Source organism: Argiope bruennichi, chromosome 6 (genome assembly GCF_947563725.1).
Source record: "Argiope bruennichi chromosome 6, qqArgBrue1.1, whole genome shotgun sequence".
NCBI lineage: Eukaryota > Metazoa > Arthropoda > Arachnida > Araneae > Araneidae > Argiope > Argiope bruennichi.
In genome coordinates, this window is record NC_079156.1 from 86226686 (window position 1) to 86254378 (window position 27693).

The 27693-nt window shown below is 27.8% G+C and overlaps 1 protein-coding gene across 1 annotated transcript in view; it reads left to right on the plus strand.

Annotated features, from left to right (window-relative positions):
* The first annotated feature begins 18915 nt into the window (after nt 1-18915).
* LOC129971486 (acetoacetyl-CoA synthetase-like) overlaps nt 18916-27693 on the plus strand; it is a 34743-nt gene continuing 25965 nt past the window's right edge. Inside the window, exons 1-5 of the mRNA XM_056085304.1 lie at nt 18916-19020; nt 20511-20636; nt 21751-21854; nt 24510-24627; nt 27122-27232. Coding sequence (XP_055941279.1) covers nt 18960-19020; nt 20511-20636; nt 21751-21854; nt 24510-24627; nt 27122-27232 — 520 coding nt within the window. The 5' untranslated portion in view covers nt 18916-18959. The remainder of the gene's footprint in view (nt 19021-20510; nt 20637-21750; nt 21855-24509; nt 24628-27121; nt 27233-27693) is intronic.

Here is a 27693-nt window from a genome sequence, read left to right on the forward strand (position 1 = left end):
CTGCTGCGTTTACATTATTGAAACAGATGCTAAATCCTTTCCCTCGTATAGCTCCGATTATTTTGAACCGAAAAATTCTACTTCTGGTAGTTTACATAATCAGTTAAAAGACGAAAAAGTAGGTATTGTAGTTAATTTGATTATAAAAAAAATCAATATGCATATGGCCCCTCAGGACCATGCAATTTACATACTTTTATGAGGATATTCTTCCGAATCAAATGTTAATTTTACCTTGAATTTTTTTATAGAATATGAAATTAATAAGTTCCCAAACACTTTTTTTGACGAAACTGTACCACAAAGTACTTGACATCTGTTTCATTTTTTAGAAAGCTATGTTATGAAGCGAAAGTTGTAATTATCAAAATATTTGTCCTCGAGATTCTGATAAATCTCGATAATTTGATGATAATTTCTCAAGACAAAAAAAAATGCTTTTCAGTATAAAGTCTGTAGGTGTGTCAATATGATAAAACAAAACTCCATGTAGTTAGAAGGGAGACATTTTTTGTCGTATCTTTATATCAAAATATCCAAATTTTATCAAACTTTTAAAGCAGAGAACTGAAAAGTTACATAAGTAAATATATAGTTTTATAACTTAAATGATAGATCAGGCGCAATTTTTGAAATATATTTGTTAAAAGGCTGACTGCCTGTAAATTTCTTATTCATGTCTGTAGGTAAACAATAACTCAAAAAAATACAAATTCAGAAAATAAATTTCAGCACATGAAATTAACTTATTTATAGATCCTACCAAATTTTGGATTATCTCTGTTTTTTTTTTTTTTTTTTTTTTTTTTTTGTTTGTTTGTTTCAGTCCTTGTGCATACAAACCAAAATAATTCAAGGAAGGAAAAAAAAGGATACATGTATAAAATTTGTGGTTTGTATAAAATCTTAGAGTCAGTTAGTAAAAGGGAAGTAACCAAAAATACATAATCGATTATCTTTATTATATTAGATTTCAGACAAAACGCATCGCAATGTGTAAGTGCTCACACGAGCTCAGGTTAGAACACAATTGCTGGTCTTTTAGAGTAAAAAAGATGGAAATAATTGCAATAGCAATGATGCATAACTGAATTTTAATGCGTACAAATTTAAAAGAACAATTCTCAGAAATGTTATGGGATATCGTTTCTGAGTCTTACTCACTCATATAAATTCATTAAGTGCAGAACAAGTATCGAATTTTAACTTTTATGAAATGGGTTCATCCTAAGTAAGACAGTAAAAATAGTAACACATTAATATAATTCAAAAGTCACGACGTCTCAGCTCAGCGTTTGAAAAAGTTGTTTATAAGTATCAGAAGAAATCAATAGAACGAATTCATTCTATTAGTCAATTGAATCTTTATTTTAGCAAATTAAATATCCCTCAATGATCTCCAAACATTCTAAATTCATTATTCATTCTGATTCGGTTAAGAATTTATAAAATGCATACGATATTTATGAATTTCTCTGAATTTTTCTATCAGAATTATTTTAGCTTACAAGTTTAAAAACAACATCAAATAAAAATAAAATAAGCAATGATTTGATTTTAAAATGATTAACAGAATAGAGGTGCTGCCATCTATATCTGCCTATAACTTGTGCTGCCATCTATATGTTTATTTATTAGAATAAAAGAGACATCTAAAAGTATAATAACAAAATATATTAATACATATGATGACATCGGGATTTGGAATTATTTATTTTTTCTACTTATATACTTTTATAACATTTGATATAATAAATTAATATAAATAAAAAAATTAATTACTAAGCAGATTATTTAATTTTTTTTACATAAAAATAAGAAAATGCAAAATTTTTATTTATTTTCACCATATTTTCGTAGCATGGTAAATAATTGGTAAAAACAGTAATATCGGTCTGAGAGTTTTGATAACTATAGAATAAGTTAAAGATTATTATCCTATTTTGTAAATAACTCTTTTTTTTCCCTTTAAATCTTTTTGGAAGAAGTTTGTAATTACTTTTCTTAACTACTTCTTTCATATCTCATAAATTCAGATCTACAGAGTAAACTGAGTTTATATATTTGTTACTGGTATCATTTCACTAACTATTGACTATGATAAAAGAATGCATAAATAGTCGCTGACTATTCATGCATTGTTTTGTTGTTTATTCTTTGAGTTCAATATATAATATCAGTTAAAAATCATAATATAGTAATTCCTTACATGTAAGAAGAAAAATTAATGGTTAAGTTTATGATTAATATTGTTTTTGCAAATGAATAATGCAATTAAATTTGAAAATGAACAAAGTAAAATTAATATGAAAATATAAAATAAATTGCTGATGTTTACTTTAATTTTGAGAATGAAGCTTATCATTAAGACTTAAACATTCTATCATAGCAATAAGAATTTTAAAAAAAAAATACGTTCTTACAAATTCTGGAAAATTATTTTTTAATACTGAACAACATTATAAAAATAACATTTTTTTGTTTATTTTGTTAAAATGTGTATAAAGTTCCCTCTTCTCCCCTCTACTGGCCTCATAGTTACAATGATCTAAAAATAAACAATTAAAGCACTTTTATTTTTATTTTTTTTCAGTAAGAAAACTATTTCAAAATATCATTTAATGAAAAGTTCTAATCATTTTTAATCTGAACTTCAAAGTGAAGAATTGTGTGACAGACTTAAGCTTGATACAACAAATCTTTTAGGAATGTAAACAAAAAAGTTTCGAATTTTAGCCTCAAATTATTATTAAATTCCATATCATTTTTACCGGTAAATTTGCTCGTAAAGTACAAAACTATGACAAACTAGTTTTACATATTTCCGCCCGTCTACGATCACTGGACAACTCTAAACATTAGTAGATACACTTTATATGTGATCAAAAAAGAAAAAAAAAGACATTATTGAAATTTCAAGATGTTGGACAGATTTTGAAATAAAAAAATATTATATAATAAAGTTATATATTATATTATTTTTTTATTATATAATATTATTATTTTATAATTTATTATATATTCATAATATTATTGCATGCAAATATTCATAAACTATTTGAATGAAACAAGAAAAATAAATTTTGAAAATTAGACCAAAAATGCATTTTAATCTCATTAAATAGAAGCAATTTTCTAAATTTTCATACCGGGCCTAATATTTTAATATTGACGATAATAATTTCATTTTGTAAAATATGAATAAATATTTATTTCAAACATATAATATTTAACGAAATAAGTTTATTTTTCCCTAATATTAAAAAAGATAGAAGTTTTAATAAGATGTTCGAACGAATTTTTAAATAATATTTACCTACGTTAATTAACAGATGGCAATTTTTCCATGTACTCGTATACTACTTGTATACTAAGCACTGTATAAAAGAAAAGACGCTTTATCGCTAATGAAAATAAAAAGAAAAGACAACGTAAAAATTTGCCTCCGGCAAAAATTAAAATTAAAATGAAGTAGTGAAATAGTATTAATAAAATCGTGAAAAGCAGATGGAGTATTTTTAACAGAAAAATTCAAAGAGGAAATATATTTAAATATTCTTTGATAAGTATCACGTATGTAAGAGTGGAATGAGATATTGTGAAATGTTAAATGTGGAATTATTTTCTTTTTAAGGATTAATTAGTATGTGCAATAGTTTGATTACAATTAGGGGACCAATGTGTTCATCAGTAATGTTTTTTAATTATTTTTTGAAGCAAGCTGGCAACAAACAACAAATCGATCACGAATTTAATTACATACTAGTTTATAATTGCTTTCATTGTGAAAAATTATTCATATATTAAGTAATTATTTGATATAATATGTCTTATACTATTCATTTTCAATATAGAATTTCTTGTCACATATTTTTATCATAATATGAAAAAAATCAAATAAAATGTTTATTATTTTGACTTTTAAAGTTATGTTCATGATTTAAAAATGCTTATAAAGTCCTTCCTCTCTTAACTTGCTTCTCTCATAACAAGTGGTTAGCATAACGAGCAAAATAAAATGTAAAAAAGTGACTTGTTTAATGGGCGATGTTTTACAGAACCATTTTGCATGTTTTACATCATGGTGTCATATGATGGAATGGGCTATATCAATCTGCATTCAGCTATTATTTGAAGAGCACCCTTGTATTTACATAGAAGAAAATGCTTTCTTCACAAATTCGCAAGCAACTATTTTCATCAACTATTAAAATATCAACTTATGAAAATTTAATAGCCTTTTTTCAATATGTCATGTGTATTTCAGAAATAGATTGTTTTTGAATCAAGATTATTAACTTAAAGTGTGAATGGTTTCCCAATTTTTTTTATAAAAAAATTTATCAAGGGAAGCAAAAAAATTTTTAAAGCTTGAAATCTGGCCATTATTTTAAAGTGGTAGAATAATTTATGTTATTTATAAATGTGTAACTTAAGAGTGAATATTTCAATTAGAAAAGACTAAATGATGTTTTTTTTTTATTTAACATGAAAAGAATTAAAAAAAATTATTCCCCTATAAAATATGAGACTATTTATATATTTTGCCATATAACTAATAGTCCTTTTAATTTTTGCTTACGTATGTTATAAAATGTGTTGCTTCCTTGCATATAAAATACTAGCCGCCTTTGGCGACCAGCCGGTTCGCCAATCTTAATACACATTAAAATTTTAATAATTAAATATTTTATGGAACTCTTATTTTAATTTCTTCTTCATTAAAATATTTTAAAACTTCAAATTTTAATAGTCATATAATTCACTCATAATATTATAAAGGCCTTCAGCCATAACGTAATATGTATCTCTCTACTTTTCTGTTAGCTCCCGTAGAATTTATGCTTTAAATTAAAGTGGAAATGATTAAACTGCAATATATATATATAATATTTTTTTTTACTGAAACGAAGCCTTTTTTTTTTAAATATGAGTACTGAAAATAGAGTCGCTGAGTATTTAAACCTTATGGGCACTAAAGAATATTTTTCTTAATTTATATAATATCTCAAGAAGTTTTCAACAAAATTTTCTCAGATTCATCATGAACAGATCGATTAATTAACAATGTTTAATTTTAAATGCATCAAATATTAAGAAAATAAACAGAATCCTTTGAAATAAACCACCGAAAACTTCTTAACCCTATCATCTTTAGCGTGTTAAAAACTGAAGCCTTACTCATTTGGCGGAGAGTAAATGAAAAGATTTTTTTGGTGAGAAAGTTAGTTTTTAATTAATAATTAAAATTCTAATTAAAAATTCAAAAAACGGGACCCTAGGTGCACATTCCCGACCTCCAAGGTATGCATGTGCCAAATTTGGTAGCTGTACGTCAAACGGTTTGGCCTGTAGAGCCCCAACACACACACACGCACACACACACACACAGCTTTATATAAGTATAGATTATATCAATTCAAAACTAAAACATTTCATTTGTGATTAATTTTCTTGAATTTGTTTTTTGTACTTGTCAATGCCTAGGGAATTTATAACTATTAAATTTAATTCTTTTAATCTTAACTTGTCATATAATCCGTAAAATCTAGAAAATAAAAAAAATTCCATACATTTTTCATTATTATTTGCATTAAAATTGTGTATTATATGTAATAGCACTAATCCACGTGTGGTGATAATCCTCTGACAAATGTAATTTTTTTTTCATCTAACATCTCATGATAAACTGTTTTCCCTTTATTTTGCTTTAAGATGTTTAATGGATTTCTCTAAAAAAAACAGTGATAGATTTGATTCTCATCTATGACTATATTAAAACTTTTTAAATTCATCGTTTGACATTGTTTTTCGTACTTGCGATGTTTAAAGAATTATAATAATTTAAAAAAATAAATGTTTTGATATAGTAATAAATAATTGTAACTTTAAACTAATTATGTTTCTTTATTTCAGCGCCCGAAACGCCCGTTCAAGTAAAGTACGATGATCGTCCAAATATCCCTATAGATTTCTGCTTTACTCTATTACATTAATAATGAGTGATAGCATATCAAAGACCCGTACTTATTTTTTGTAGTGATTTATTCTAAAGCAAATAGGATTCAACCTATCCATACAACATTCCAGTCCCCTCCTCCATTCCATAACCAATAGTTGTAGGAAGGAATCCCATTTTGTATAAATTTCCTTAAAAATACGAGTTTCACTGCGGTTTTTGAGGGTTGTTGAGCGCTTTTCTGATCCTTGAAAGAGAAATTCAGTTTTAAGTACTTAAGGGTCCTAGACCTCCTAGGCTCGCAGAATTAGATGATTAATATAATGTAAACATAGAATTTTACTAAAGCGCATTTCATTATCAATATTACGGTTTGATGTAAGTACGGTCCATTACGGTTTACGTAGGGTGCTTGCAAAGTTTTCTGAACTTTGAAAAAGAAATATAGGCAAATCGACATTCTGAGGTCTGAAGTCACCTAATTTCTTACATTCATAGCATTAGTATTTTATAAATACTGAACTTTCCTAAAACTTATATCATTATGTTGTATAATCTGTATCAGTATCTGTATATAAAATCATAAAGTATATACAAATTCAAACTCTTTTTCATCTCACTCGTTATCAACCTTTTTATTCAACAACATAATTTTCTTGTTATATTTCCAAAAACATAATTTCTATAGATCTATCTACCAAATACTAAAGGTGGTAATGCATTCTTAACATTCAAAGTTCATAAATTAAAGCAAAAAAAAAAAATTATAAATATTGTGTAACATTTTAAACACAGCTATATATCTAAACATGTCCAAACTCGTATTCTGACTTCACTTTTTTAAACATTTGCATTTAAGCTAAGGTGTATGTGACCTTGTCGAAAAATTCTAATAATGAATTTGAATATGAGCCATTGTGGTGGAATGAAAATCATTATGATCCGTGCAGTGGAAGCAACAGGACGTATGTTTTCGGGAACATTTCTTTAATAATCATATTTCACACAAAACAAACACGAAGACAAGACAAGACATGCAGCTAAACAGAACAGCCTATCATCTCATTCCAATTACAATCGCAATGCACTATGGGATGTGTACTTAATCAGGTATCGCCATCTATTATCCAAAGGAGAAGATAGAGTAATGCAACTGCTACACATTGTAATTATATATTTCAATGCGACTTGTGATAAATTTTATCACCTAATAAGCATTTATATATATGAATGAATAACATTATTTAATGGTTTAAATGTTAAGGAAAAAAGAAAATTCCACAGTACATGAAAGTATATTTATATTTTCCTTCAGCGTAATTAAAACATTTCAACTGTGTTTTTTAAATTGGCTATCCCCCCCCTCTGAAACACTTCAAAGCTTAAACAGTGACTCATTCATCTATAGAAAATGTCGTTTATATGAAGAACTAAAAGATCAGATTCTACTGTAGTTTCTGTAAATTAAACAAAAATCCTGAAAATACCTTGACATAAACTCCCAACCAAAACCATTGTGTACCAGTACCTAACATTTTTGTTCAATATACACGCTGTAATCTCCCGATAACGTCATAGATTGTCACTTGCCCTCCTGCATTCTCTATTTCTTTTAAAGAAGTACCAAAATATATTTATCCTCTACACATTATCCATGGAGAAGGAACATAGATAGAATCCTAAATCAGTACTTGCTAATCAGAATTTGCCATCCTAATCAGAATTTGCCAATTTTTATTGTATATGCAAGCTCATGATCTCCAAATACACCATCAGTAGTCACCTTTCCCTTTCACCAGTTCCGTGAGATATCATTAAAAAATATCTTTGGCGGATACCTTAGTTTTTATATCTAGACTGATTTCGCCAATTAATATAATACATTTGCAAGCATAATTGACCAATCAGCATGTACGCTTATTGTGTAGTTATAATTTAAAATTAAACTTTTTTTGTAGTTGTAAGAAACACTTCATCTTAATAGGTTAATATGACTAAATAAAAGCTATCTCCTGTGAGCAGCTCATCGCCGAACGCCTCTATTAATTATTTATTTACAGTAAAATATAAGATTTCAGCTTTTAAAAATGATAAAGGCACCTGCAACGAATGTAATACAGTTAGTTAACGAAATTGACAAAATACCTCATTACCAATAAGAGAAAATGTTATTACTAATATGGATTAAATTTAAAATTTCAAAACTCTGATAGATAAAAAATCTTCATTTTCGAAAATATGTGAGATGTAACAAAATTAAGAAGATAATACTTCTGATCTCAAATAAATTGAAGTCTTCAGAACAATTTTTTAAAAATTAAAAGGAATACTTAGAAATGCTGTAGGCATGCCATAAATAAAAATATTAGAGACATCCAGACTCGTGAAACTAAATTAATGTATTTGAGCTTACAAGTAGATCATTACCAGTAATAAAACGAATTTGTAATCAGTTTAAAATTTCAAAAACAAAAATAATGAACCTTTGAATTAATTGAAAATAAATAACCTTTAAGTTACCCTTATAAATGCTTTAAATCTGATAACAGCTTTTCTGCTATGATCGAAAATGCGAATGAGTTGTTCATCGGAAATAATTTTACACTCGAATAAACTTCATCTATTTTTCTTCTCGTTCTTTCTAAAAATAAAATTTCAATGTTATTATTTATTTTCTTACTATTGATTTTAGAAGTCCTAACATTTTTCTGGGTGATGCAATCATAATCAAGATGAAAAGTGGGGATTGATCCCAAATAATATGAATATCTAACAGATAAACAAAAGAAAATGGTTAATTAAATTTTGATACCACATCTTCGTTCTTTTCCTTTCTTTCCTGGAATAAAACGTTTTGAAATCTAAACTCTACTTATAATAAAGATGTATCTCTCTCTCTCTCTCTCTCTCTCTGTGTGTGTGTGTGTGTGTGTGTGTGTGTGTGTGTGTGTGTGTGTGTGTGTGTGTGTGTGTGTGTGTGTGTGCTTGCGTATGTACGCGTGTGTGCTTGTGTGCGTGTATGTGCGCGCGTGTGTTTGAGCTCTATAAATCGTTTACTTTACAGCTATCAAATTTAGGTACATAAACCTTGGAAAGTGAAAATATGCAGCTAGGAGCGAATTTTTTAAATGTTAAATAATTTAAAATTTGGCTTTTATTTTCTGCGATATGTTCCAGAATACTATTGTACAATAATAAACTTTACATTGTTTCAAATTTTTAAAAATAATCCTTTTAATACCAAGTTAAAAGTCGTGCAACGTTTTCCAGAATTTTGGCAACTTCCGGAAATGATTAGATTCCGGAAAAGATATAAATCTGGATTCTTTTTTACCTGATTTACAAGGACAGAGTGCATTGTTCCCCTAAAATTCAAACTATATATTGCGTAATTTTCTTCCATTTTTGAAAGCTGAGGAATAAGGATTTAGTTTTATATCCCTGTAATTTACGACAGGGATAAAAAAAAGGTGAAGTTACAATACCACGAACATTATGAGATAGATGAACTGCACAGTTACACTTTTAATAGCACCATAATATTATGTGAATGGTCTCCAGCAGAAAAGTTCGAATGCACTTGAACAGAGCGTATATGCGACAATGAAATTAATGCAAATTTAATTCCTGACACTTTTACATTATGATGGGTATGATATTATATTTGGACGATTTAACTGAAATTAAATGTAATGAATATTTCCGTTGAATCAACAGGTGCCTAAAGGCGAGAAATATTTGTGGCCACTATATATTAGTCATAGCTGTTTAAAATAATTTTCTTTTCAGTTGCAGAAGTAGAAAACATATTTTTTGAATGAAGATTAAAGAGGAATGTGTCGAGAGGTAATAGGGGAGGATTTTGTAGGTAGAATTTGTAGAGAGAAGGCAAGGAAAAAAAAATTCGGTAACAATTTGAAGAAAATAATTCCTTCGTTCCCCCCTCCCCTGTTTCCTTTACAGATGCTTATTGATTAAAGTTAATTTTTTCTGTCATTACCTGTCATTCCTAGGTTTCTGAAGAATCTGGAAAATATTCTTATTTTCTTACATGGTAAAAATATTGTGAAAATAAACGTGAAGAATACGTTTGAAATCGAAAAATATTTTGAATTGTCATCAAAAAAGACCAAAATAATGACTTTTTTCTAAATGATGCTTTGCTTTTTTCACTGAATTTTTCTAATATAAAAAAACATACATCGTGAATTTGATATAAACCTCATTATAATCATTTGGAAAAAAATCACAAAAAGGAATGATTATTTATAACTATAACTTTCAAAAACTTTCCGCAAGCCCGGGACAAATATTCTTAACAACACAACATCATGCCGATCAATCACCGATCAGGTGAACTAAAATCTACTTCTAAATGAAATAAAACTTTAATTCGGACACTGTACTCTAATTATTGATATTTAAATCTGCTTTATTTGGCTGAAGGACTTCACAATCTCAAAATATAATACATGACATATTAAAATCAAAAATAATTCATCAAAAACTTCAATCTAAATATAATTAACTGCTCAGAAATACTAAATTATACATAGTTTTATCATTCGTATTTTTAAACCTACTCTATCGCTCATCACTCAAAATCTGTGCAGTGAACACAGCACTTTTGAAGACGAAAAGACGCCTTTAAACCTTTAACACTTTACACCTTTTAAACACTTTAAATTCAAAACGGTGTCTCATATACTCAAAAAGTAACATGCACCTAGAGTTAAGCGCCTATCCTGAATTGATTAAGGAAGATACTGTAGGTTTCTAGTGTTATTCTTTATTTCTCTTTCAGGGTTAGAGTGCACTTTGAAGAAAAATAAGAAAGTTACAAAAAAAAAAATAATTCAAAAAAATAAAAAATAGGTCAAAAAACCCTATTAATAAAATGTACGCTATACAATAATAAAAACACGAAAAAAAGTTAATACAGTTATTTGTAAAATTGGCGGAGATATTTGCAATTAAAATTAGGAACTTTCCGTGAAAACCGTTCATTAACCGTATTTTTTCGGTATTATACAGTTTTTCCGAGTTAAGCAATGGCAAAATGAAATTTAAGCAACGAAGTAAGTAAACAAAAATGATAAAAAAATTCTGAAAAGTGCTTTTTAAAGCGGAGGAAGAGAGAATCGGAAAATGCCTCTTTATTTTTTATATTTTTTTCAGTTTTACCAGAGACTCTTCTTCAAGTCAAGAAAAGTTCATAATTTTAATCGTAAATATCTTCCCCAATTTTAAAAATAAATCAATGAAATATTTTCTTGTGCTTACATTAATGTATAGCAATATTTTTCTACTTGGTCATTTTGAACCGTTTTCCTTTATTTTTGAAATTAATTTTTGCAACTTCCATATTTCTCTTCTAGGGACACTGTAACTTATCTCAATAAATTCAGCACAATTACTTTATTATAAGCACTTAAATTTAAAGGACTTAAAAGGCTTTACCGATCTTCGTGTAGATATATAACGTTTTATATACATGATAATTTATGTATTTATATTAAAATTACCGGTTACCAACAGTTGATTTGGGGTTATGAAGCGTATGCAACAATTTTGACTGTTACATGAATAAAGATTTTAAAAAAGAACTGTCGTCAAAAGGGTCTGATGCAAACAATCTTCTAGCAACTGAAATTAAATCCTTACCGCATCCTCAAAAAAATGTAAACAATCGTGCATACTAATATGGAAATAATTTTCTTTAACTTCAAGCAGGATCTGAATTTTTTTCAATGGATTCACTGAGATTTTTATGAGATTCACTGAGAGTGCATTCTATTAAAAAAATGTAAACAATCGTGCATACTAATATGGAAATAATTTTCTTTAACTTCAAGCAGGATCTGAATATTTTTCAATGGATTCACTGAGATTTTTATGAGATTCACTGAGAGTGCATTCTATTAAAAAAATGTAAACAATCGTGCATACTAATATGGAAATAATTTTCTTTAACTTCAAGCAGGATCTGAATATTTTTCAATGGATTCACTGAGATTTTTATGAGATTCACAGAGAGTGCATTCTATTAAAAAAATGTAAACAATCGTGCATATTAAAATGGAAATAATTTTCTTTAATTTCAAACAGGATCTGAATATTTTTCTAGAGATTCACTGAGATTTCTGTCAATAAGCCGATTTTGGGGAAATTAAAAATGAACTACAATTCATCTGCGTCATTCTTGTTGCATTTACTGAAGTGATTAAATAAAAGATAAAAGGATAAATGAAAAATTCTTTGATAGTTTTGAAATTTATCAGTGTCACGTGATGATATCACGAAATATTTTTATACAATTGCAAAGATGCTCCATATAGAAGATGCTTAAAAGCTTCCAGTTTAATAATAAATACAATAATGTTTACAGACTCGGGAAGTTTAAAATTTGCATCTGTAAAAAAAATATATTTGTAAAAAAAGAAAAAAAAAATAGGGTTTTAGAAAACATGAATAGATTTCTTCTCAGATATTATGAAATTATTATATCAATAAATTTATTACATTTTATCTTTTTGTTTATGTATTATATATAAGAATTTAGCTGAACAATTTTAAATTTAATACAATTTATTAACTTAAAATTGAAAATCAATTCTTCAAAACAGATAATTTAATATTTATTTTATTTTAATTATTATTAGCCAAAGATACATCCTTTCCAAATTGTAAATCTAAATTAGTATCTTTTTCTCATAGTACGGAACAGGTTTTCAGGCATGTTAATAACACGTGAAGACGGTAATGAATGAATTGCTGCACTCCTTTTTTTAAAATCAAACTTAATTTAGAGTCGAAACTTCTTTGCCGATGTAATCCCAAGAGTTTTTATAGTATTAAAGTGAGGTGAACAACATTTTTACACTATTTCAATTCTTTGCTTCCTATTCAGTTAAATGACTTCTGCGCTGCATGCTGATTTACATTTTAAATAATAATTAATACCAATAGACACAGATTTCCTAAACAGATTGGAGCACTTCCATATTAGATGATTAGGTTGTGGCGGATTAATAAGAGCGAGGATAGAACCTGGGTCCTTGCGGTTCGCATCCCAGTAACATGACCACAATACAAAAGCAATTGCTCGTGTAGCGTAGCTGTTAACTGGCTTATAAGCTTTCACCGCAAGATGATGAAATAACATTGGATTGTCTCCCATGCTTCTTCGTTCTCTTTAGTGCCAACATAAGGGATTTTTTAAATGACTAGCTTTAATTCACGTATTGAAAGCCACCATAGAGATAGAATGTGCCAAACATTCACTAATATGTCTAGCCATTTAACAGGTTCTCTCAGTTTGTTTATCAATCATGCATGGATAACAATTTAAACGATTTCGATTTTTTCAAGATGCGATAGCTCCCAATTTGAATAAAAGGTATATAAACAACTATTATCATTAAATCCGGTTCCCATATATAGTTTCATATATGCCTCTATATTTGATATTTTTTGGAGATAAAGATCAAATATCATACAAAAATATTCCTTTTTTTCTTTCTTTTTTTTCTGCGATCAGCTCTAGTTCACGAATTCAAACCAGTCGCTGAAAGAAAATATGTGCCCAAATATTTATTAATGTATCTAGCCATTTAAGGCGCTCCATCAATCTATGTTACCATCATGCATGGATAATAATTTAAACGATTTTGACTTTTACATGATACGATAACTCCAAATTTGAATAAAAAAATATATATATAAACAATTATTATCATTAACTTCGGTTCCCATGCATAGTTTCATATACATCTCCATATTAGATAATTTGAAAGATAAATCGGCATTGGTTTCTCTACACTCTTATCAAATCTCATCCAAAGATATTTCTTTTTTTGTGACCAACTCTAGCTCACAATTCACAAATTAAAAGAGAATGTGCCCAAACATTCACTAATGTATCTAGCCATTTAAGGCGCTCCATCAATTTATGTTACCATCATGCATGGATAATAATTTAAACGATTTTGACTTTTACATGATACGATAACTCCAAATTTGAATATATATATATATATATATATATATATATATATATATATATATATATATATATATATATTATTATTATTATTATTATTATTATTATTATTATTATTATTATTATTATTGTTATCATTACCAGTGGATTCCATAATTCCCTATAAATCTCTATATTAGATATTTTGGATGATAAATGGACTTTGATTTCCCTCCACTGTTATCAAATCTTAACCATAATTATTTCTTTTCTGTGATCAGCTCTGGTCTAAGAATTGAAAGCAGCGAATGAGAAAATATCCAAACATCTAATGATGTACTTACTGACTTTGCAAATATTCAAAGATCGGTGTTATCAGCTGTGCCTGGATAATAATTAAAATCCTTTCTATAGTTTATAAGATTATTCTACATTTTTGTAAATTAAATTGAGATTTGGAACTTTAACTTGCACTATTAAATATCAAATAAAAGTTTTACATATTTTTATACTGGATCGGAATACATAGTTAATTTTTTACAGTGAAACAAATTATTAACAAACATCAGACAAATATTTTATGGAAATCATTTATCCCCCTGCCTTCTTTAGTAATTATTTTTAAAAATTATTAGGCTCAAACTGAATAATATTCGATTATTCGTCAAAAACTTATTAATACATTATCTAGAAATTTAGATACATGTTAGCTTAAGTGTTCCAAAGGCAATGAACTAGTGATCTAACTTTGAACTGAGTTGTTTTTGCTGCATAGTTGCCTAATGTAATTTTTACCAACGAATTTTGTGAAATTTTCAATAGAGAAATACTCGATTAGCTATAATTTTTTAGAAAATGATCATATTTCTTAGATTCCAGTTCATTTCCTTCACCATAGCTGTAAGTATGTCGCGAATAAAAATAATTGGAATATGTGAAATAGAATTTTTTGTAGTGTTTGCTTTTTGTTGCAATTTTCATTATTTTTTACCCAAATTGACGCATTTCACAGAGTATCAATTGGCACAGAATTTCCAAATCAATATTTTTCATTATTTGCAATCACATCCAGAAAATGAACTGAAATAGCTCATTAGGGGGATTTTTCAAAAATTTGTCTCCGTAGATAGACTGATACCTTAACCACGTCATTCAGTCACTGATGTAAAAAAAATGCACTTCAAATATGCTAGATGCTTTGACATGTGCTACTATTGCACTTAATCGAATATAAATGACTCAATTCTCAGTTTTCCCTCACTGAAAATAAACAGTTTAATTGTTTTTTATTATAGTTTGACATTAAATATAAATAAGTAAATATAATTTATGAAAGTAAAAACATATAATTTAAAAAATAGATATTCCAGATAGCAGAGTTATTTTCAAGTTCGTGATTCTGATAGAACAATAAAAACATGAACTTAATGGTGGCCGTTGAAAACACGTCATCTTTATGCACGATGTTGAGAAAATAAAAAAAAAAAATAGGATGCAATAATTTGTTGTTTTTGTCAACTGATAAAAATCGCCTGTTTTTTTTTAACAATAATATTGTCCAAATTACAATTATAATATAAAAATTGTAAAAAGTACATAAGTTGAATCATTAAAAAAGGAGTTAAGAACTATAATCCCTAAACGCAGAAAGAGATGATAATATTTTTCACCATGATATTAAGTAGCGAATATTTGATTAAAGAATTATAAATTGTAATATATAAACTACAGAATGTTATTAACTGCATATTGCTGGATTCGTTTTATCTTCATCAAATTTTACAGTTGAAAATTGAAAATCAAAAATTTGGGAAAGAAATATTCTCTCACTATCTTGAATTAATTTATTCTTGTGAAATCTAAAGTTTTAATACAGAATATACAGAAATCCTTTCTGACACTAAATAATGAAATCAATTACTCGACATGCAAAAGCGAGATTTGCACTAAAATTCTTTCTATGGCGTAATTTTATTTCGCTCTTAAATTTGTCCATAGATGGTTCTGTGCCTCAAAAGCAGCAAAAAAGTAATAAAATCCTCTTAAAGCGGTTTCCTTTTCACGCTTTATTTGCATATAAACTTTTAAGGATTTTTTATTATTCATAAATTTCGCATACAATGTAGTCTTTTCTAAAATCAATGCTAGCGAGACACGGGATTGAAATTCAGTAAATCTGGATGCGGTTACTGTTATGAAAGGCGTACACATTGAAATGTGTTAAGATAATTATTTAATCTCTTCTTATGATAAAACAAATTCTCTGGCAATGTTTTCCTTGTGGATTTTTATATTTTTAACTAGCCGCCTTTGGTGACTAGCCAGATCGCAAATTTTAATACTTGTGGCGAAAGCTTATAAGCCAGTTAAAGCTACGCTCCACGAGCGATTGCTTTTGTATTGTGGTCATGATACTGGGCTGCGAACCGCAGGTTCTATCCTCGCTGTTACCAATTCGCAACATGCTCATTTAGACTTTTAATTAAATATTTTATTTAACTTATCTTTTAACAGCTCCTTCATTAAAACATTGTTAAGATTTAAAATTTGATAATCATATATAATATTATAAAGGTCATTAATACTATTATAAAGGCCTGAAGTCATAATATATATATATATATATATATATATATATATATATATATATATATATATATATATATATATATATAATTATCTGTCATGTCCTGCAAACATTTTTTTTAAATATGAGTGCTGAAAAAAGAGTCGTACATCATTTAAATCTTATGAGTACTACAGAATAAACTTCATAATTTATGTAATATCTCAAGCATTATTCAACAAAAATTTCTCAGGTTAATCATAAAATTCAGTTTTTAGTTTTACTTTCAAAGGATTTAAATGAAGTGAATAGCAATATTTTATTTTGTTTCGGTCTATAAATGCACTTCAAAAAGTTATGAAGCCTAAATTTTAGACAATCCTTTGGTCCCAAGGAATTATATTCTGCGGAATATTCTTGAAACTTTAACTTAATCAATAAATGAACATTTATATCATCTAATGTCAAATCAGATCGATTTGAAAAATAGTTTAGAACAATCAATATTTTCATAATCCCTGGTTGCTGATCGGGTTTCCATCTTTGAAACGGTCGAAGATATGGACTAAATCGTCCATTTTTATTGAATAGTGATGTTCAAATTTTAACGAATCAGTTTTAGTAACTGATTAAATTGATTGAAGTGCAACTCTTTTTATTTTAAAGAATGTCACAAGAATTTTTTTTTTTAAATATGACTCACAGAGCAGAGGATCTAGATAAAAGCTAAACATTCGTTATTTATCAGAGCATTTATTGACTCAAGTTACATAAAATATAATTATTTACTTCATTTAGGTCGTTTTAATAAATGTATTTCTATTATTGAAAGTTTATAAATTAGCTGCTGGACACAGAATTGAAAGGCTATATATTATATATATATTTAAAGGAAATAATGTTTCCTTTAAATAAAGTTAATTTGTTGAATTTATGATATAGATATTGTAAAAATGTCACAGAAAACCTTGTCTTGTATATATTTTTTCTAAAATATATTTTTTCTAAAATATATTTTTTCTAAAATATATTTTTTCTAAAATATATTTTTTATTTATTTTATTTCATACATACACGTTCTGAAAATTACACTTTTCTAGGTTTGCAGCAATAATTAAATTATTTTTTAATTTGAATTTTTGTCAATGTGAGGGCAACTCTTTGATAAAAGCTAATTTTTTTCCCATGAATGCGTAACGCGCCCGTGCAGATTAAATTTTATTTTTATTTTTTGGAAGATAAACTGTTGAAAAATATAGTTAAAATATTTTTAAAAATTCATTAAAAATAAAAACTTACTTTCTAGGTCAAAACATTGATACCATTAAAAAGATACTGTTTTAATCTTTAAATTGATGAAATAATAGTTTTTGTGCGATAACTTTCTTGGAAGTAATCACGAAAAAACGCGAAATTTGAATTAATTTGTTATTAATTAAAATTGTAATTAAAAATTCAAAAAAATCGGTCCGAGGTGCACATTTCCGACATCCAAGGTACACATGTGACAAATTTGGTAGCTGTAGGTCAAATGGAGTCACCTGTAGAGCTCCAAAACACACAAACATTGAGCTTCATTATATAGATATAGATATAGATGTATACAGCATGTCTATGTGAAAAATTCTAATCTGTGTTAAAAAAAATAATTTTTTCCCGATGAGGAAACGTTTAGTGCGTATCACACTTTTCTATACCTAGTAATTAATTTCATATTTAATTGTAAAATGTACCAGTATCTTTGGATACACTCTATATTATTTAAATAATTATATCATTCTAAATATTAGTATAGAAATGTCATCGAAAATGTCTTCTCATGTTTTTCTGAAACACTTACTTAAATTGATGAATCTTTGCATTCTTTTGTATGCGTTTTCTTAAGTTTTTTTTCAAAAAAAAAATTTAATATCTGTCTTGAATTGTAGACAAGTCTATTTTTCAAATGGAAAATATACATAATATCGAAGAATGGCGGCAGTCCATTTAATCCCTGAGGTTTCTTATAACCATTGCTGTTTTTTGCTCAATTTCCACGAAGATGATTATCAAAAAATTTTCCTTCACAATTTAATGATCGAATATTGGCTCTTATTCTTGAAATTACTTCTTTATTCATTTTAAATATACGCCTGACCATGATAGCGTGTATTTATGCCAGCATATAAAAGTGAAAAACATCAACAAAGATATTTACCTCTCAATGTTTTGAAGAAAATTCAGCGATGCAGAACAAAAGAAACGGTTCAACGCTTGCTTCATCTAGATGCAACTTATGAGTACTTTCTCGATTAACCTTAAACTTGTCGAAAAACCTTGGTGATAGTCTTGTTTTGTCACGTTTTCGATATCATAGTTTCCTATTTTATGAATATAAAGTTTTTATCAGTTGCAAATCAGTCACTGATTCAGGTGCTACCACATCTCGTTTCCGATTCACTCTAACTCCAAACATGCCCGTTACTGCTTATAGCCATACTAAAATAGAAGAAGTAGGCTGCGAAGGAATGAAAGGTAAAAATTGACAATCTTTTTATATGAACTACATTGATTTATAAACATATCTAAAATCAATAGAGATAAATAATTAATTATTTTAAAGTGAAATGCGATAGTCAAAATATCATTTCTGATCTAATTTATTGTTATTAAACCTTTCTGTTGGTAGTATATTCCTCAAGAACTCATCATTGGATTTCTATAGTAAACCAAAAATAGGTTTTTTAAAATTTTCTCTTCTATTAGTGGATTTAAATAAAATATTGATTTGTTTTAAAATCTAGGAAACAAAATATAAATTTTAAAAGTCATTGGTGCAAGTATTCTAAGTAAATTTTAATTGCATTCATAATATATTTTCCACTTAATGCAAGCTCAGAGTTTTTTACCTTGCATATTTTTGTGTCTTAATTTCTTATTTTATTACTTTAACAAAAAGCATCTTCAAATGCAGCAGCAAAAAAGACTGTTTTAAAAACATTATAATTTTTAACATTTTGCTCTTTCTGATCGATAATTTCATAAACTATTATTATAATTATGGAATCTTATTCAGTATAATGGAATCTTCTGAAATTTGCAATAAACGGGAGTGTAATTCATTGAAATTATTAAAACACTGCATTGTTATCCAGAACTGTAAAACTTCTAGAAATAAATCAAAACTCAATTTTTAAAAATTTCTTTTTAGAAAACCTTAATGAGATTGAATAAAAGTTTACTAAAAAAATTCAATAAAAATAATAGTTTAAAAATATTTTTATTAATTTATCATAAAATAAGTTTCTTATTTGAATTATTTTCCTTCTTTTATTTAAAGTATATTCGTTAATACAGCATTATTTATTACAAATGTTGTGGAATCATGTATTTATAATTCATTATTATAATTACTACGTAATATTACAATCAAATTTTTCACATTCATTGCCAGATGGGGCCTCAATTATCAATCAAAATTAAATGAAATTATACAATTCATTCATTGATAACTCAAATTAAGTTCTCAAAATAATGAAATACTGTATTCTCATACAATAATTACATAAGGTACATATGATTATGTAATTGTAATTACATAATCATACAATAATTCGCATAACGCCATATTTTCTAATTAATTTTTAATGAAATTTCTAAGGTACTGATTTGGAATTACATGAACACCATTGATTTCTGCTTCAGTAACATTGCTTATAAAGTATGCGTTGTCAACTTCACCATAAAAAAATAATAAATTTCCGGTAGCTCAATTTACAACAATAAAACGTTTTGAAATAATGCATGCATTAATATAAATTGTTTAAAAATCTATTTTAAGATTTTAAAGAACTTATTAAATTATTAATTATTTATAAATATTTTGTATTAAAGCTCTAAATGTAATAAATGCAAATTATGCTTTATCTCATAGAATATGTTGCATGTAAATATTTATCAGTCCTATAATGTGTTTATTTTAAATTACTTTGCAAAACGAACTAATTCTAATTTTCTTATCCTAGATTCGGCAAAGAATCTTAAAAAGGGAAAAGAAGATAATGATTATTTAGTTTGGAACAAAAAAATACCCAACACAGAGCTGGAAAAATTCAAGAAGATCATTGAAGAAAAATATGGTTTACGCTTTGGTAAGTAACGAATAGTTAGTTATCAGTCGTATAAAAAATGGATGTAAATTTTATAAAGAGAATAAGTAAAATTTGTTATAAAAATTTATTTACTGTATACTTTTTTCTAGTTACTGAATAAAATATAAATAATTAGATACTTTTAATATAGATAAAAGAAAATGATTATTAAAAACAGGAAAAGTTTTTTAAATGTAATTTTTAAAGCCTTTAGTGATGAATTAAAGTGTAAAAAATAATTTTCATCAAAAATATCACGACGAGACAAAAATCGTAAAAGCGTAAAAATATCTAATCAATCGATAAATAAATTAATTCGCTTCGAATCTCATAAGAATGAAGATTTTATTTGTATTATTTTTAACGCCGATGTTCTGTTGTTTTTATTAATAATCTATCTATGAATTCAAAAAACCTTTAAAAATTTTAATAAAATCCAAACAATAAAAAAAAGATGTTGGAAGGGAATGCCTGATCATCTTTACACCAACAGAATTCCGAAAAGAAACTTCCAATTCCGCTGGAAAATCAGCCATTGATGTTCTTACTAGTAAATGTGACTTATTTTCTGGTAAGTGCGCTATTGATTTGTAGAGATCCTTCAGGGCATTTGCCGAAGCATCATGCATTGTTGAGTGGAGTTTTCCAAAACTTATTTATTTCTATTTTTCAATGGAAGAGATTTCAGAATAAGTCTCAGTGCATGGTTTCAGCAGAAACAGTTTTAGCCGAGACACCAGCTAGTCCATTGCTATTCAGTCCGGTGTGAGATGAGACTCACTGAAAGTTGATGGCGTGTCTTAAAGATAGTCGAGGAAAAAAGCTTGATGCATTAATGACAAGTCCGCCAATATTAAATTATGAGGATGCGTGTTTTAAATGACATGACGAGTTATGTATTCCCTGCAATCGTGACATCACATCAAAGGCTTCTTCTGCCAAATTTATATCCTTTTCCATTAAATTTTAATAATTGAATATATTACGTTATGTCATCGAATAAGTAACCCATTTCTTCTTTTTCTGATATACAATCATTTTATTATAGACATTAGATTTATTATAGCTATTTTACAGTAAAATAAAATATTGTGTTTTGTTTCTTGGTTTTCAGAATCCTATCGGGATTTACATGAATGGAGTGTAACGAATTTCTCCAACTATTGGGAAGAAGCATGGAACTACTTAGGATTGGTTGCTTCAAAGCCCCACGATGAGGTAAATAAAATATCTTTGTACATGTCACCATTAAGTATTCAAGGATTAAAATATTTAGCTTTTAAAATCCCAAAGCATAAATATAGAAATAAAATATCATTTTCCAATTTCATTTATTTGTTCTTTAATTTTTTGTTATGTTTTTATTGGTCTATATCGTTCGTACTAGTATAAAAATGGAACACACGAACGTTCATCATCTGTTGTTACGTGATATATATATATATATATATATATATATATATATATATATATATATATATATATATATATATATATATATATATATATTGTCATGTCTATCTCCTCAAAATAGACATGAATATCGATAACAATGCCCCTTTAATAATTTGCTTATTTCTGAGACATTTGCACGTACAAAACCATGAAGTTGTAGGTGATATTCATATTCAGAAATCGCCTTTCTGAATTTTGAATTTATTTTATACTATCCGCCTTTGTCGACCAGCTGGTTCGCCAATCTTAATGCTTCGTCAAAATTTTAATAATTAAATATTTTATGTAATTTCTACTTTAATAGCTTCTTCATCAAAATATTTTAAAACTTCAAATTTTGATAGTCATATAATTCACTCATAATATTATAAAAGCCTTCAGCCATAACGTAATATGTATCTCTCTCATTTTCTGTTAGCTCCTGTAGAATTTATGCTTTAAATTAAAGTGGAAATGATTAATCTGCAATTAATATAATAATATTTTTTACTAAAACAAAGCATTTTTTTTAATATGATTACTTAAAACAGAGTCACTGAGCGTTTAAAACTGATGGGCACTAAAGAATATCTTTTTTAATTTATGTAATATCTCAAGAATTTGTCAATACATTTTTTTCAGATTCATCATGAGCAGATCGATTAATTAACAATGTTTAATTTTAAATGCATCAAACACTCAGAAAATAAACATAATCGTTAAAAATAATCGGTCGAAAACAGGTTAAAAAAACTACTTAAAAACCGATGTACTTAAAACTATAAGCATATACAAATAAATATATAACTAACATAAATACAATTTAATTACAAAAGCACACAACTAACCTAAAATTAATTTAAGTCAAGTCAACATCCGTTGAAAATTTTTGTCAACAATCAGAACACAATGCGCATGCGTGAATTTTCAACGACAGTTACGGTAACGCAAATGCGTGAATTTTTCTACGCCAGTTGGGGTAACGCTATGCAGATTAGACATTTTTAATTTCCTTTATTCTGTTTCATTTTAATTCAAAAGTACTTAAGAATGAATCTGAAAGATCGATTCATTAACAATGTTTAATTTTAAATGCATCAAACATTAAGAAAATAAACAGAATCGTTTGAAATAATCGGCCGAAAAATTTTAAGCCTAGCCTGATTAGCGTGGTAAAAAAACTGAAGCCTTACTCATTTGGCGGTGGAGAAAATGAAAAGATTTTTTGGCGGGAAAGTTAGTTTTTAATTAAAAATTAAAATTCTAATTAAAAATTCAAAAAAATGACCTCAGGTGCACTTTCCCGACCTCCAAGGTATATATGTACCAAATTTGGTAGCTGTAGATCAAACGGTCTGGCCTGTAGAGCGCCAACACACACACACACACATTGAGCTTTATTATAAGTAACCAACAGGAGTGATCTCTCCAAAACTTTCTGGCATATTCTATAATAAAGCTATTATCCCAGAAGGCGTATGGCATTTTCATAAAATAGTTACGAAATATTAACCTTTGGCATAAATATAGAGTACTATTACTGAATCTATCATGCAATCCTTGGCAAGTTATTTGGCGATTGGCATGCGGTTAATAGTATCTATGAATCAAATTTGTGTTTTAGAGTTTTTCTCAATCGATTGAAACAAAGATTTGGCACAAAAATGCGCCTTTAGTCATAAAATCCCATACCAAATTTGATATATTTAAGTATATATAATCTTTGAGTTATCACGTTTGCGTGTTCCTGAAAGTACAAACCGACAAAGAGTCAACTCTTAGTTGGACTGGTCCCAACTTTTGACAGATGTCCATTCTATAGATGATAAATCTGTGTACCAAATTTCATATACATAGATCTCTTCGTTTTGTAATTATTGGCTAAAATTATATTCGAACAATCGGACAGACGGACTTCCTCCGAATAGATATTACTCAAAATTTAAAAGAAATCTGATCTGCGAATTTGGTATAAAGACCGTATACCAAATTTCGTCTAACTGAAAGCGGTTTTGAGTTATCTTTGTAACAGACAGATAAACAGACGGATGGACGTTTTCCAAAAATGTCTTTTTAAACTCTGGGGGGGGGGGCTAAAACACGGAGATTCGTCACAATCTGGGGTTCGAATATTTTGACAATTACTGTAATTTCTCTGTACTACCTAAACGAGCAAGAAAAAAAAAACACGTTGCTTCGAAGTGTTTGCTTACTTTCAGGACACTATTCTGCTTTATTCAAATGAATTTATTTCCTATTCAGTCATGACTTTATTCTGACAAGAAGCAATGAAAATTCCCAACTTATGCTGAAAAAAATTGTGAATGAAAATAATAAATAAAAAAAAACGTAAAGTAAAAATTTATCAAAAGAATACATATTGAATGACACAAAACATCGAATATATCATACTTATTTTAAACTAATGTTTTTTTATAGGTTTTCGTGAAGACTGGTCCAGGATTTTTAGACAACGAATGGTTTACAGGAATGGCATTCAATTACGCTGAAAATATTCTGAGGATAAGGGACAACAGAGAAGCTCTGATATACTTAGGTAAGTTGTTGGAATGGTAATTATGAGAATTTGTATAAAAAATGATGTAATAGTTCAATAAAATCTGAGCAACGTATTTTGTAATAAATAAACTTCTAAAATTTCATAAATTTTAGAAGACAGATTTTATTAAATTTATATTTTACAGTTTTATCAAATAACGCTCTGGTGGGTGCAGAAATGGTGAGGGTCAGATATCTCCTATCGATGACGGAACGCGCTTCCTACTGGAAGGGTAGTAACGTGGCCGGTCATGGCTCTTAGGACTCAACCATGGTTCACACCAAAGTTGCTTTCGCGGCGGTCCGGTCAATCAGACTTAATACGAATGCTTTTATTAGGCGGGACGGAATAACCAGTGTGGTTATCAATTAACAAGGTGAAATTTTAGTAAATGTTCTCCATTTAAATAGTTTAACAGACAAGAAAGCTAATAATCAAGATGAACGAACTAATCGGAAAGGCAGCTATTATCAATATATATATAGCCTCCCAAAAACTATGAAAAATCCCCTTCCCGCTCTTATAGCCTGCATCATTATCAGATTCGAAATTATCTCTGTTTTAGCATCTAGCAACAGAGATATAGTTTCCTGTATATAAATCAATCGATTTATCGGGTTTGCTAATGAACTTAAGCATTAATAAATTTTATTATTTATTATTTATACTGACATCATGTCATTTTTTCATGGACCGAATTGATGGTTATTTTTAATAATTTCTTTCGGTATTTTTATTGTTATTCAGTAGTTCGTTGTTTTTTCTATTGGTGCATAACAATTTGGTTCAATCAAATTTTAATAAGTAATTTGGATTTGAGCATTCGTGAAGATTATGGGTAGAAAAGATCCCATTACAAAGAAACAAGACGATTAATGTTATTGTGTGCTTACGCATAAATTGTACAGCAAATAATAATTGTTTATTATTATTTCTAAGTACTCTGCCAATATACATGTTTTCTACAAGAAATTTCAATAATTAATCAATAATAATAAGGTCTGTGATAGTGTTAAAAGGATAGCAGCTCATCTAGAAGGGGCAAATCTTCTAATTAAATAGTGATAGGCAATTTTCCTTCCATAACTAAATATCAAAAAATTAAAGGACATTAATTGCAATTTTCGAATATTTTAACCCATTATCAGGAAGTAAACAAAAAGAAAATGTTGTAGAGATTGTTTAATATATATGTATGATTGTTAACTTATAAAAATAAAATTTAAAAAGTGCTACTACATTTATTATTTAAACTTTACATTAGGTTGAAGTATACTTCAAAATCAAAAATGCTGTTTGATCAATGAGTAAAAAAATATTCTGAAAAAAAAAACTCCGTTTAAATTTTCTACACGAAAAAAAAATGAATAAAAAGTAAATATCATCACACTTTTTTTTTTAAATCCTGTTAATCCCTAACCTGAAAATCATAAGGATGCAATAATGGAGAGGAAGCAGACAAGTGTTGTAAAATTAAGTGAAATAAACGGAGAAGAAAAGTTTCGATTAATCTGGAATCAACCATCGATTTCAATTTAGGAGCTCTCCGATAACCTTTGGATGATCTTACAGGTGTGCGGAAACATTTGATTGCACTCGAATATCGAAAACTTCACAATTAATGGGTTTTCACATCAGTAAACCAGTTTGATGGATGATTGCAATCACTGCTGGAAAGGCAGGAAGATGATCCATTTCTAAATCGCATGATGGATCCTGCTATGGACTTTCCCTTTGACAATCCAACCAACGTTTGAAAAGTGTGGGGGAAAAACTGCCGTCAGGCAGCTAATGACCCACAACAAAACCTTAATGCCTATTTGGTGAGATTTCCATGAAATAATCTTCTAATATTTTCTTCCCGGTGGTTGGCAGTCCATTCAAAGTATAATGGGCGAAGCTATTTGGGTAAAGGTTATGAAATTTTGTATCATGAAGGTGCATTTCTCATTAATTAAAAGAATATTCTTTTTCTCTGAGATAGCATTATGTCGCATATCGTTGAAACTACAAAAATTCAGCCACTGGGTAAGGATTTTGGAGCCAACTTCCATGTTTTCTTGGCCTTACTTCGAGTGATGATTCTTTTCAGTTTACTTATCCCTGCTTCTACTGAATCACTTGAGCAAACTGAGCACTTCTGAATAGAAACTGAAAATTGGCGACCTCAATTTCCCCAATTTGAATATACCTGATTTTTTCTAATAAATTTTCTAAAAATAGAAAGAAAGATGATTTAATGTTATCGATAGAGATGGAGATTTTTTCTAAGAAGATATTTCTTCTTTGTTGGTTTCCTTTTTTAAAAAACAATAAATTACTGTCAAGAACTTAGTCCCTCGTCTTATGCATGCAAATCAAAATATAAAATTAATATAAGAATCAAAGTGCTAAGTAAATTTTCTTGGATTTTTATGTATAGTATAGTTTTCTTATGGAAATCTTTGTATGGTATTTAGAAAATCTTTTTATTGACGTAATTATTTTGCAGATGAGGATGGCAATATTGAAAAGGTAACATTCGCTGAAATGTTCCAAGAAGTGAAATTATACGCTGCTGCTTTTAGGAAGCATGGATTGCAGAAAGGAGACCGAGTAGCTTGTAAGTTAGAAGAATTTTCAAATAAAAATAAAATTCGCGAGGAACTGTACCATTGTAGTCAAATTAATTTATACAATTCTAGCAAGACCATGCACTAGATATTAAGAGAAATCAATCAAATTTATCAAAAAAATTACCAAAGAAAAGAGGAATCAAAATTTTAATATACTTAAATAAGATTTTGAATTAAAAAGCAAACTTTTTCGCTTTTTGTTACATGATATTGCTTAATTATTTTAATACATTAAAATTTGTGGCCGTATCTGCATGTTTAGATCAGCTTTCTTATGTGTGGAAAATATATATCAACAAAAATTATGTGCAAAACATTTCAACTCTTTTTCCAAAAATTTCAGACAAGAAATATTAAAGATAAAATAAAAATCTAATTAAATTAAGAATAATATATTAATTTAATACATTATGAATAAGTTAATAAGACTTGTGTTCTTCACAGAAGT